This window comes from Stenella coeruleoalba (assembly GCF_951394435.1).
Source record: "Stenella coeruleoalba genome assembly, chromosome: 1".
Classification (NCBI taxonomy): Eukaryota; Metazoa; Chordata; class Mammalia; order Artiodactyla; family Delphinidae; genus Stenella; species Stenella coeruleoalba.
The window spans coordinates 50508794-50522774 of NC_137169.1; the positions used below are offsets into that span (position 1 = coordinate 50508794).

The 13981-nt window shown below is 44.3% G+C and overlaps 1 protein-coding gene across 3 annotated transcripts in view; it reads right to left on the minus strand.

The window, feature by feature from the left end:
- Positions 1-4188: 4188 nt before the first annotated feature.
- The window catches only part of CYP2J2 (cytochrome P450 family 2 subfamily J member 2), a gene marked incomplete at its 5' end in the record, with an annotated part of 31736 nt that continues 21943 nt past the window's right edge, over positions 4189-13981 (minus strand). For 2 of the 3 annotated variants that reach the window (XM_079917608.1, XM_079917606.1), the window contains 3 exons: positions 4189-4854; positions 10028-10166; positions 13198-13385. In XM_079917608.1, the coding sequence (XP_079773734.1) occupies positions 4676-4854; positions 10028-10166; positions 13198-13385 (506 nt within the window). In that variant the 3' untranslated portion in view covers positions 4189-4675. The remainder of the gene's footprint in view (positions 4855-10027; positions 10167-13197; positions 13386-13981) is intronic. The other variant, XM_079917607.1, reaches the window with a different exon arrangement.

Below are 13981 nucleotides of genomic sequence, written 5' to 3' on the forward strand. Positions count from 1 at the left end.
TGGCCATCATCAAAAAGTCTACAAATAAATGCTAGAGAGGATGTGGAAAAAAGGGAACACTCCTACAGTGCGGTGGGACTGTAAATTGATGCAGCCACTATGCAAAACGACATGGAGGTTCCTCAAAAACTAAAAGTAAATGATCCAGCAATCCCACTTCTGGGCACATATCCTGGCAAAACTATAATTCAAAAAGATACATGCACCCCTATGTTCATAGCAGCACTATTTACAATAGTTGAGACATGGAAGCAACCTAAATGTTCATCAACAGCTGGAAGGATAAAAAAGATGTGGTATATATAAGTACAATGGAATCCTACCCAGCCACAAAAAAGAGTGAAATAATGCCATTTGCAGCTACATGGATGGACCTAGAGATTATCATATTAAGTGACTTACGTCAGAAAAAGACAAATAGGATATCACTTATACATGGAATCTAAAATATGACACAAATGAAATTATCTACAAAACAGAGGCAGACTCACAGATAGAGAGAACAGACTTGTGGTTGCCAAGGGGGAGGACGGGTGGGGAAGGGATGGATTGGGAATTTGGGATTAGCAGGTGCAATCTACTATATACAGAATGGATAAACAACAAGGTCCTACTGTATAGCACAGGGAAACTATATTCAATGTCCTGTAATAAATCATAATGGAAGAGAATGTGAAAAAGAATATATATAGAGAGATATAACTGAATCACTTTGCTGTGCAGCAGAAATTAACACAACATTGTAAATCAGCTATACTTCAATTAAAAAAAAAAGATAGGGCAATGGAATTTATCCAAACTGAAGTACAGAAGGAAAAGAGGCTGAAAAAAATTAACATAACTTCAGGATCCAGTAAGTCAATATCAAGGGGTCTAACATATGTGCAATTGAATCCTATGTATATGGGGGCAAGGTGTGAGTTCATAAATAATATTTTAAGAAATAATTTATTTATTTATTGAAAAATAATTTGAAGACCAAAATGTATCCAAATGTTCTCAAAATATTAAAGTCATTGATGCAGTAACGTCAACGAACTGCAATTAGGATAAACAAAAAGAAAATTCTACGAAGACACTTTATAACCAAACTGCTAAGGAGTAACAATAAGAGAACAAAATCTACAAAACAGCCAGAGAACAAAAGACTCATAATGAATAGGAAAAAAAAATATATGAATTATTGTGGACTTTTCACCCAAAGCTAATCAGAATAAAATGAAGGCTCATCTTCCATTACAAATATATTTGGAACTTTACTTTCAGAGACTTAATGGCAGAAACACCAGGGAATACGTGTGACAGAGTAAAAGTTAAAACTAGGCAAAGAATCCCTTGTAAAGGGATTGTACAGCATTGGTCCAATTTCTGCTACATTTATAGTCCTGTCCTGTTCCTGCCATTCACGGTGCTGACCTTGGGAGACAGCAATGTCCTGAGGAGTCTTGTGTCATTCATCTGCACTTTCATTCAACATAAAAAGAGAAATAGCATTTTTCACGGTCTGATTGTGGCCCGGATAGCACATTTGTAAAGGAATGTGAAAAAGGGCTTCTTTCTTTCTCAGTTTCAGCTGGAGTCCCAGTTGCTGCCAGTCAAGTGGGCCCTGCCAAGTGCTGGTGAGGCCCCAGGTCTAAAGTAAGGCACTGGGACCCTCCCTGTACGGGCCCTGCCACGGGTACGCAGAAACAGCCTTTGAAACCTTGTAGCCCCCTGCCTGGAAAGAGGGTATATAATAGGTGGTAAGGTGAGGAAAGGACTCTCCTGGAGTAAACTTTAGTCAGCCTCCTCTAAACTCTCTAGGTGTTGACCTTGGTGACTGTCCTTGTCGGGCTTGCAAGTTGCAGCAAGATTCTTGCTCAGCCAGATTAGAGGGCAACCCTTACCCTCAATATCTGATCACCCGGGCCTGCCTTCAGCCAGACTCCTGTGGAGTCAGTTTAACCTTGTCCTTTTCCATCCACTGACCCCACCCTGCTCCTTGGCTGTAAAGCCCCACTGTCCATGCTGTATGCAGAATTGAGCCCAGTTCTATACTGAAGACTCTCTCCTTCTATTGCAATAGTCGTGAATGAAATCTGGTTTTGACACTTTACTACTGTTCAGCTCTGGTTTTCTTTAACAGGAGGGTCCTCCCTACTTCCCAACCCATCTCCCACAAAGGAGAGAGGGACATAGTTACTCCTCACCAGGGAGGAGGCTTCAAGCCAGGAGGGATTTACCTGTGCTGTGTGGAGTTCCTGGAGTACAAGAACGAGTGCCACATGGAGGTTTGAAACTTCCTATAGGCAATAGGCTCAGTGAGGGCGACTGCAGTGGCTCTCTTGAGAGGGCTGTTTTGGGAGGGACCTCCACATAATGTCATCTTTGTCATAGTGTGACATATTGTGGACCCTGTTGCACAGCCAGCTCGGGGTCATCTTGGATCCTAGCAAGAGGACTGCCTGCACTGGTAATATGGGATAAAAGGAGGTGAATTTGCAGATGCCCAGGATTGGGAGAGAGACATTAGGTAGAGGAAAAGCATGACCCCCTCAAGGGCAACGCACATGGAGGGCCCTGGTGGACTGGGGGCCTCCTATGTGTCAGACACAGATACAAAGGAAGAGGGACAGGGGAGCAGGAGCTTCCAAAATGGACCAGCAACAAGAGAGTTACAAAAGGAAGAAAATAAAATCTTTGTGTCATGCTTGGACAGGAAGAGAATTCATATTTTAGAGTTTCTCCAATGAGCTTTGGGGAAAGGAGGAGACATTTTACATGGCCAGAAAATTCAACGACTCTCAGTCATGTGTCCCCAAGCTTTCTGGTTAATTGTGGTCACACTCTACTTGGCTCTGGGTCCCATTGCATCTATTAGGTCAGGATGAGTGTCCAGGGGTTTTCTGTTGACTCCACAGGGAGTAGGTAAACGCCTGCCCACTTAGAATCATGGAAAATGAACAGCAGCGCAGGAATGGAATTCAGAGATCACTCAACAAAGCCCTTCATTTAACAGCTGAGGAGACTGAGCACATAATGGAAAGTCTTTTGGCCAGTTTCTCAGTCTTCTACGTGGATGATCTGACTGAGGGAAAAAAAGAAGTGGAAGGCAAGATCTCAGGTGTTCTGTTTGATTGGTTTTATTCTAGAAAGAGCATTTGGGTTGTTTTCTAGAGATGCAACTTTCCAGGAGGTTACAAAGAAATGGCCTCCCTCCCTCTGGTGGGTGGCTTTGGTTCTCCCTTTCTGTTCTTCTAGCAGCCAGGAAAGATCAAATCTAACTCCTACATATTAGGAAAGGTTACCACTGCATCCAAACATATTCTCGGCTCTCTCAGACAGACTCAGGCGAGCACCAGCTAGACTCAGTCTCTGTCTCTCTCTTGCCTGCCACCCTCCGACCACCAATTTTCTCTCTCTTGCTTCTTCCCTCCCCCACCCCACCTCATTCTAATTCTCTCTCTCCTCCCTCCCTCCCCCACCCCACCTCATTCTAATTCTCTCTCTCCTCCCTCCCTCCCTGTTTCCCTTTCCTAATGGTCTTCACTGAATTGGCTTTTCTCTGAATCCCAAGCAACAGGAATGAAAAGCCCCAGATCCTCATGGCCCATTTTGTTCTGACCTAATTACTTAAGTCTAACCACCTTGGAAAAAAAGACCTTCTGTATGGGTTAGGCCTGTTTACCAGGTTTGTTTGTGTTGGTCTGCATGGGGGTTGGCATCAAAACCCCATGGACTATCAGGGGTACCTGGCCTTCCAGTTGATGCCATTTTCTCCCCTCAGTGACTACATGGAGGAGGGTTGAGCAGGATTCTGACATTTCTAGTTCCTGCTACCAAATAGTCTACCAAGGCTCAGCTGTTGTGTTTAGGCAGGGAATACTTGCCAACCAAAAGCCAACATCAATTTGTGAGAAATGATCACACCCACCACATTGTCAAATCCAGTATGAAATGGCTTGGGAATAAATAATGCCTGAGAAGGGATTTAAGGTGAGGAGGCACCTTGAAAGCAGAAAATATTTCCACATTTTTCCCCCCAAACCTGCTTTCCAGGTTTGGTTAAAGTGGTCACATTCTTCTTGGTCCTGGGGTCCAAGGCCAAGGAGTGTATCCTTAGGTAAATCAGAGAAATTTCTTCTCCATAGAAACCTGCCTATAAATCAGGAATCCTACCTGCCCTACTGACTTCCCAGGGGCCATTCGGAGGCAGAGACAGGATGAGCTTGCCCAGTGCTACCAAGTGTGAGGGCCTTTCTAGCTGACCTCTGTGGCTGCCCCAGGACCCGACTTCTCCTATCCACCATTTCGCACCACTCTGACCCGGGCCATCTCAACAGGCCAGAAGCAAGTCCCCGTTTAAGGAAGGAAGCAGGAAGGAGGCAGATCACAGCTATGACTTTCATGATGTGCTTTATGGTTTCCAAATCACTCTGGTTTTTACAGCAATTCTTCCTTTAGAGAAGGAATCACTATTCTCTTTTCATTTCCTGGCTGGAGAGGCAAATCACTCACAACATACCTGATTTGCTTAAGGCTCCACGGGAGATGGCAAAGCTGGGGTTTGGATCCTGTTTCCTCTGAGTCCAGTTCCTATGGCCTGTCCTCAGAGGCACTGCATGCTGTTCCCTCCTGCCTTGGGGGGACACGGCCATTCTTCCTGCTTTCCTTCCCCTCTCCCTCCCTGACAACGTCATGCCCGAGGAACGGCACAGAGGCGGTGGCTGACTGGAGAGATGGTCAGGCTCATTCTGAAGTTCAGACTCAGCTTCTCATTGTTTGGAGGCCTGAAGGTAAATTTTTGCACAAGGGAAGTAAAGAAAATAAACAACTCAGTTCTCGCCAACTGTTCTCCAAGGCACATCCGCTTACCTGAAAGACAAAAATATAAGGTGAGTTACCTGTTCGGGCGGCGTCTGTGCCCAGCAAGGACTGAAACCTTCTACCACGTCTTGTGAAACCTGAGCAAACGGAGGACCTGCTAGGCCCTGGGGCTTTATGTACTCGGCTTATTTGATCGCAGCCACCTGAGTTAACCAAAGCCCAGCGAGCTAAATCCACAATCACACACTCCGATGCCTTCAGGAATCAGGCAGATGAGGCACAGGTGAGGCACAGGGTGTAGATGAAAGAAGTCAGAGGCCTGGGTTGATCGAGCAAGTGAAGTCTAGCCTAAGGCCTTTCAAAAATCCATTAGCAAACAATAATGACAAAAGCAGACAAAGAACAAAATTCTAGGTAATTTTTCTCAATTGTTAAAAGAACATTGTTGAAAAGTATAAGCAAGTAAACATCAGAGCCAGGTTTCTCAAGCATGAGGCATCTTTTCTCTTTATCACGTTTCCCTCCTTAATGACTGGAAACCTCTCTGCCATGGCTACCTGCGCAGGGCAGACGCCATCTCATCCCACCTGTGCTTCACGTCTTCTGGGTTTCCGCCACGCCCTCCCCCTCATGAACGCGCTGCTCGCCTGACTTGTGTAACAGCACCCCACGCTGGTCTCTACCACCAGCCCTCTTGTGGGTGTTTTAATAACTTACTTTCTCCCTAAGTAATATATATTCACTACAAAAAGAAAAAAAATTGTGAAAAGTATAAACACAATAGAAGATCTCATAATGCAGACAGAACCCTTGTTAACGTTTTGACATATTTCCTCATGGTCCTTGTAAGGATGCTCCAGCACACCATCACTGGGATTACTCTCTGTAGCTAATTCTGTGTGCTGCTTTTACTACTTTGTGTTTCCCCATGTCATGAAACTTTCCTGGAAACAGTTTATATACACATGCCTCTATGTTGTTCTTGCCTGTAATGAGCTGTTGAGGAAATAAAATTAGAGAGTATCTGCAAAAGTGTTTAGTAAATTGAAATATGCTTCAGAATTATATCATACTTATATTGTTTTGTGCCTGTTTCCCACCAGCGTGTGCCTATTTATCTCTGTTCCCCTCATCCTTATCTCTTTACCCATCACAAATAGTACAATGAGGAAATCTGTTAAAATAGTACCAGATCAGATGTATTGTAAATACCCAAGATTTTCCTAGAAGAATCCAGATATTGTGACAAAACTGGACCTAGGGAGTCAGGAACCAGGGTTAAAGTACAGGTTCTGCCAGTAACCAGCTCTGAGCTATGAGTAAACCCTTTATTCTTACAGACCTAAACATGTCAAACTTGTCAAACATATGAGATAATCTCTCTCCTAACTACATTATGTGGATGGGCAAGGATACCAGTAAGACAGGAGATATGAATTTGCTTTTAAAATTATGAAAACAAGGGCTACTTGATTTCAAAGCTTCATCCTTGACCACGGGAAACATGGACCTTCTCCTTGACGCTTCCACTAACTAACCAGGTCAATTACCTCATTAGTAAAATGAGAACACTGACCCAGGGTTTTTGGGAAAAGTTCTTCCTAACCTTATCTCCCACGATCCAGTGACTTTTTAAACATTTGTTTGAAAAATGAGGACTCAGCCTCTTGCCTTTCATGAAGCTGTCTGCTGCTTTGTTGGATCAAGTGGGAAAAACTTAAATGAGGAAAAGAAAATATAAATTTGCAGTAATAGCTTTGCCATTTGCCCTGATTGTGTACGTATCCTAATTCCACACCTGATCATCTTTTGCAAGAGAAGGGCAGGAGCTGTCCACACCCCATCCCTTCAGGGAGGCTGTTTTTAGAAAGTGCTGGATCAAGAATGAGGCAAAGCAGCTGTGCACCAAAGCCGGGAGTGTGGCGGGGGAAAGCCAGACGGTGGTGTTGACTTCTTAAGTCAGTGCATCTTTCAGGTTTCTATCTCTTGAAAACTGTTTAGCTAGGCCTCATTCTGTCACAGCTGAGGGAATCCCCAAATTGCTTGCCTTCTAAGAATTTCATTCTTCTCAGGCAGAAAGACAGATAGTGAGACCAACTGCTTGCAAAAATGGCTCCAATTTCCCCTCTCGCCCTGTATCCCCATCATTTGCAATGTGATTTCATAGCTCTTCCCATAACAATTGTGCTATTTTCCCTTCCCCTTGCACCGGGTCTCACCTTATGACTTGTACTGGCAACAGAATGCAGGGGGGAGTGATGGTTGCCAGTTCCCAGCCTGGCCCTTAGGAGGCATTGTGTGCTTCCTGTTCTCCCTCTTGGGGTCTTTATCTTCCACATGAACACCAGCCCGGCTAGCTTGCTGGAGGAAGAAACTTGGAAAAGAGCCCCATTGTCCCAGCTGAGGTCATCCTAGATCCGCCTTCAGCCTGCTGACCTCCCAAAAAGGCCAGAGAGGCCAGCTAAGATCAGTTGAGCTCCCAGCTCAACTACAGACTCCTGAGCAATAATACACACTTATGGTTTTAAGTCACTGAGTTTTCCACCTTTGTTATGCAGCAATGTAATAATGGATACATATGATATGAACTTGCTGAATCTTAAAATGGAAGGGCCTTTAAGTGGGGAAATGAGTTACATTGTAATTATGCAGGAAGGAGCACTAGATGAGAACGAGGGAACTTGAGTCTTAGGCCCTGTTCAGCCAATTCTTTGGGCATGTGATCTTGAATAAGAAACAATTCTATCTTATTCTTAGTTTCCTTACATTAAGAAACGGCATACTGATCGATTGCCTGTCTAACTATTAATAACTGGGTTGCTGTAAGGATTAAATGAGATAATTTGCTTGCAAATGAAACCTGTAATTAAAAGGGTGTGTTATAACTCTCAATAGCAAAAACAACAGTGAGTCAAGAATAATTATAATACTTAAAATACACAGGTGAAACTTTGCATTATAATAGGAAATCTGAAGCTCTTGTAGACAGGAAGACTGGAAGGTATTCCCATATCTCATGTCTGCTTTCATGTTAGGAAGTGACTTGGCCAACGTGAGGAAAAGTGGCATAGAACCAGAGGAAGAAAGACGCAGAAGATTGATTCTAGATTCTGATTCTAATCAGAATCAGTCCAGATACACTCAGGACAGTGTCCTATAGCAGGAAAATCTGGGCTCCGGATCACGCATACATGGATTCAAATTCAAGGGCCTCCCTTTCTGTACTTTGGTGGCATGATCAACAAAATGACACTGCCTCAGCAAATCAATCTATATTTAATTTAATGATAAGAAACCTATCATGAATTTCTGAGTGTCAACTCTGTAGCATAGTTACCTTTTTTAGGAGACACTGCTAGGAAGAGCACAGGCTTCAGTGTTTGATAAACCTGGTTAACACTGAGTTCTAGCTCTGCCTTGTGAGCTTTATAGCTTTTTAGATGCTATAAACGGCCCTGCCAAGCCTCAGGGCTTATCTCCAATGTGGTGATAATAGGAATTTGAAACTTGTAAGTTTACACTAGAACACATGCTCCTTAAGAGATATTTTTTTCTACTTCATTCATTGTCATATCCTCAGGGCTGAATGCCTGACACATGATAGATGCTCAGGAAATATTTATAAAATTAAGAAATTGGGAAATTAGTTGAATTGATCTCTGCAACATACCTAACTCAATACATGGAATATACTAAATTTTTTCTTACTAATTTTACATTGTTATAAATTAAAACACCCTTTGGGAACTGGCTGGCTTGGAAACATGAGAGTTTTCACTGCATCTGCTTTTGTACATTTCAAGTTGTATACCATGTAAATGTATTAATTAGGTTTTTAAAGGGTCATTAGAATTTGAAACAGCAAAAGGACCTCTTCAGGGACCTGTTATAGAGTAGAATCTCATCTAGTTAAGCCTGTGGCACTTAGAGTCACTTGTGATGCCCATAATGAGAAGCAAGTAGTCCTTTTCCTTGCCCCTCCCCCAGCCTCTTCTTAGCAATTGGCTCTAGTTCTGTGTGAATGGGTTGCCCTAAAAAGATCTTGGAACATTTAAAACTCTGTAAAGAAGGCAACTGTTCAACCTTCTCTCTGGGAGACAGGCAGGGTCTGAGCTCTTGTTCCAGTGTTCTGGGGGACAGCACAACGTGAAGCTGAAATCTCCATCAGACCAAGCCAGGACTTGGGAATTAAGGGCATGCGTCCTGGTGATGCTCCACCCAGGGAATCCTGAGTTGCAACCAACGGCAAGAGTGAGTCATGCTGGGCCTTCCCTGGTGGCACAGTGGTTAAGAATCCGCCTGCCAATGCAGGGGACTCGGGTTCGAGCCCTGGTCTGGGAAGATCCCACATGCCACAGAGCAACTAAGCCTGTGCGCCACAACTGCTGAGCCTGTGCTCTAGAGCCTGCGAGCCGCAACTACTGAGCCCACATGCCACAACTACTGAAGCCCGTGTGCCTAGAGCCCGTGCTCCGCAGCAAGAGAAGACACTGCAATGAGAAGCCCGCGCACCGCAAGGAAGAGTAGCCCCCGCTCTCTGCAACTAGAGAAAGCCCATGTGCAGCAACAAAGACCCAGTGCAGCCAAAAATAAATAAATAAATAAACAAACAAACAAAAAAAACATGCTTTAAGAAAAATAAAGAGTGAGTCATGCTGGAGTGGACTATCTGGTGTGGACTGAACACTGCTGCTTGCCATTCCGGTTAAACAGTGAAGGCTGCCCTCCATGAGCCGTCAGTCACTGCAGCTGACCCCAGTGGTGTGCTCTGAGTGGAATTCAGGCTGGAGAAAAAGAGGATACTGGCCCTAGAGTGTTAGTATGCATATAAAGGAATAATTTCAATGAGCCCAAACTCTTGCATCTTCCCATAAAAAGAAAGGCACTAAAATCATAAATTTGAGATGTCTTTTTTTTTTTTTTGTGACTAGCAGTAATCTTTTGATGTTTGACTACATGGTTTTTTTCCATCAAAAACTCCTATATATCCTCATTCTTTCCTTATCTTTTGGGAACAGTCCCGAAGAGCTATCTGAGAGGCTGCCTTCCCAGGGTAGAGTCCTCAGTAATGCCCCGAATAAAACATTCTCAACTTTTAGGTTGTGAGTTATTTCTTCCTGTTGGACCTGGAGACATTCCAACTAAAGCAAAGCACACCAGGGAGAAAAGTAGGGAAGGCCTGAGAGTCTGGGTTCCCACACTCTTATTTCTTGCTACTCACCTACTGAGAAAGGCAGAAAGGCTTCCCTTTTCTTAAACTGTCCATTCTCCAGAAAATGCTCCGGATTGAAAACGTCGGGGGTGGCCCACTCTGCGGGGTCCCTGTGCAGTGCAGTCAGGTTAGTCAGGACCATGGTCCCCTGGAGAAGGCAGCAAGGACTCAGGTAAGACTTGACCCACACAACACACATATGCAGAGGGGTGGCAGTCCCCCCGGCTCCCACAGCAAGGCTGATAGCACCCTGAACTCCCTCAGCCTCCCCAGTCCGCTCCCTCTGAGCCCAACCCCTAGGACCCTGCTCTTTGCCATGGGACAGCTTACCATGATGGACTGGAACTGTCTGCTGGGAATTTTACCTGGGGAAGTGTGACTACTCGACTGCAGAATGGATCTCTGCAGGGACTTGTCAGTGTATAATTTGGGAGGGAACACGTATGCGTCAAGAAGAGAAAAATGTGACATCTCCCACTCTCTTCCCTCCAGTGTCTAGTCCGTTCTACAGAGAGTTTCATAATAGAATGAGGTCACCCAGTGAAAGGAACCACTATCCTTCCAGATACATAACAAGAAACCCAGGAGTCCTCCTTAGTGCCTCCCTTTCCCTCATTCTGCCCTCATCCAGTCCTTAAGCTAGGCTGGTCAACTGTACTTGATATTTCTCTTGATTCTGTCCCCTCCATTTTATGTCCACCACTGCCCTCTGGTCCAGGCTATCACCTTGCTTGGTTATACTCCTATAATAGCCCTAACTATGTCCATTTCCTCTCTTCCCCTTCAATGTGCTCCACACTAGCTTTGAACATGATTTAATCGTTCCACACCCGTCCACCCACCACACCTGGAACCTGATAGATACTCTTCAATAGCTCCCATCACTCTTAGATTAAGGACACATCACCTGCTCCCTGTCTGAGCGACCCTCCTTCTGCCTGCACTCCCACTATACCAAGCTTCCTTCAGTTTCTCAAACATGCCACATGTTCCCACTCATTTCTGTGCCTTTTTACATGCTGTTCACATTGCCTGAAATGTCCTTCCTCCCCACTCTGTCATCGAGTTGACTCTTAATCATCCTTTTTTTTTTTTGCAGTACGCAGGCCTCTCACTGTTGTGGCCTCTCCCGTTGCAGAGCAACAGGCTCCGGACGCGCAGGCTCAGAGGCCATGGCTCATGGGCCCAGCCGCTCCCCGGCATGTGGGATCTTCCCGGACCGGGGCACGAACCCGTGTCCCCTGCATCGGCAGGTGGACTCTCAACCACTGCACCACCAGGGAAGTCCTCTTAATCATCCTTTAATCCTCAGCTCAAACCTCACTTCCTTTGGGAAGTCTTCTCTGCCTGCGCTTGCTCCCATTCCTCATTGCAGCTAGCTTGCATCTTTCTAAAAGCCAGTGAGTTTTTTCCTTTGGGCGGTTACCATGGTTTGTACTTATAAACTTGCATGATTATTTTCCTCTGAGTTGTTTTCTGAGCCCTAAACGTTTTAGGTGCTTAATGAACATCTGATGAATTAATAAAGAATAATAACTGCTATTTTGAGCACTTTCTATAGTCGGCACAAGGTTAGATAGTATACATGCATGATCTCATGACACGTTCACCTGTGAGGTGGATTTAAATGCACTTTTATGGATAAAGAATTTGAAGCTCTGAGAGGTTGAATAAGATGCCCAAAGTCACAGGGTGGGAGGAAGTAGAACAATGATTTGAATTAGGACGTTTGACATCAGAGTTATGGCTCCTAGCCTCTACAATGTATAGTCAATGGGATCTCACAGTTCCTAGGATGATAATTCCAGTCAATATTAAAGATCAATGTTAGAACAAGTCTGTTGAGCTGGGATGATTCCCTGGGGCTAAATGAATTGCTATAAAAATGCAAAGATCACCTGTGAGATAATTTACCTCAACCTTCACCCACAAGATGATCCATCAGCAAGAAAATAGTAAAAGCAATTGCTGCAGGAATAGCTGCTTTTCCTGGCTCTGCAGGGATGGTGACGAAGGGCTATCCAATGCGGAAGCTCCTCTGGCTTTGCCTTGAGATCATCCCCAGGTACAACAAACAGAGCAACTTAGACAAACTGGATCTAATGAATCCACAGAGGCCCACCAAGGTGGAGAAAGGAAAGAACTGTAAATGTGCAGTGTGCAGAGAGGACACTAGGGGGCATAGGAGAGCTGCCTGCTGAGATCCTAAGAGTGGTGTGCAGAGTGAGAGCAGAATTTCCTTTGTGAGGACCGGGAATTTAACAGGGACCCACTGAGGAATATTTCAGGGAGACTCTTTTAAAGTCAAAGTAAAGCAACTCCTGTGGAGAGAACATGGTGTAGTACAAAAAAGATGAGCCTGGGAATCAGAACAGTTCCGTTCCTGGAGCCCAACTCTTGTCATTGTAGCTGAGAGATCTTATGCAAGATTAATTACTCTCTGAGCCTCAGCTTCCAAATTCATAAAATGAGGATAACAGAATTATTCTGAGGACTAAGACATTTTAAATAACCTATATAGTCCATGGAACATAATCCTATTTAAAAAGCATTGGTTCCTTTCTCTCCTTTTCTGATATTTAATACTGCACACAATTGTATTGCTTTCCCTTGTGAGACAGTCCCATTAAGGGGCTGTAAGTCAAAGCTGGAAAAATACCAGTGGGGATGTTAGAAACACCAGCATCAATGTGATGTTGGCCCAGGAGGTCTCAAATGTCCCTTCATATTTCAACATTCTATAACCCAGGATTATGAAGCAGAATTTTCTAAAGTAAGTCTGGCAGGTCCCTATCCTGTAAGAAGCTCTCCCAAGGCAAAGAAATGGACCTCGTGGCAAAGTCTGACTGAGAATTGCTTCTTGCTCTATCCCCAGAAATATTCACAATGCATGTCACGTAGTAAGAAATCTCACAGCAAAGAAAAGCCAGGCTTTGCCTAAACACAGCTAACCTAGGAATCCCCCTTCCCCTCCATAACTCCTATTAACAACCAGTTGAACTAATTTTCTAAGATCATACCCAGGGAACAAAACTAGTATTTCATCTGGCATAATATATCTCTCTCCCTATTGAAGTGATTCTCTAGGACAAGAACACATGTTACTTTTCCAGTTGAGATTCCCACCATTTACAAATATGAACTTGGAGATCTCAGGCTGCGAATGAGCCCCTAATTACCTTGGGCAGGTGGTATCCACTCAAGGTGGTGTCCACTGTCACCTCTCTGGGCACATTCATGGGGATGATGTTTCCCATTCTCTGCACCTCGTGGATGACAGCATTGGTGTAGGGCATGGACTCTCGAGCTGCCGTGCTCGGCTGCTGTGATTGGCCAAGCACCCTGTCGATCTCAGCTTGGACTTTTTCTGGAAAAGCAGAGGAGGTTCTATTATTCTATTATTCCATAACTTTCCTTGAGCCTCGTTAAGTTAAGGAATGGAATAACCAGGATCAAAATGGCTAAAGTTATCGTAGGCTCTCTAGACTAGCTCCTCAGGGAGGTATGTGAGTGGAAAGTGGGCCCTGGTGTGAGACAAATCTGGTGACAAACTCTTGCTCTACAACATTCCTGCTGCACTTTACTGAAATCATTTGAGCCTCAGTTTGCTCTTCTTATTCGTTAGAATAAATCCACTTCCGCTTTAGGATGTTTTGAGATATACACGAACTGATTTAGGGAAGCAATCAACAAATGAAAAAAAATCCCATTAATTGTGCCCAATATCTGTTTTCTTCTTTTTCTACAAAAATAGATATTTTAGCTGGATACCTGGTTGCACAGCTAAAGACTACATTTCCCAGATTCCCCTGTGACTAAGTTCTGACCAATAGAATGTAAGTAGAGGGGATGTTTAATACTTGGAAGAGGCCCTTAAAGGAAGGGTGTGTGCTTCCTCCTCCTTCTTCCCTTCCTACTGGTGGAAAGGCAACCTTAGAGGTGAGCCATCTTTGAGAGTGCCAA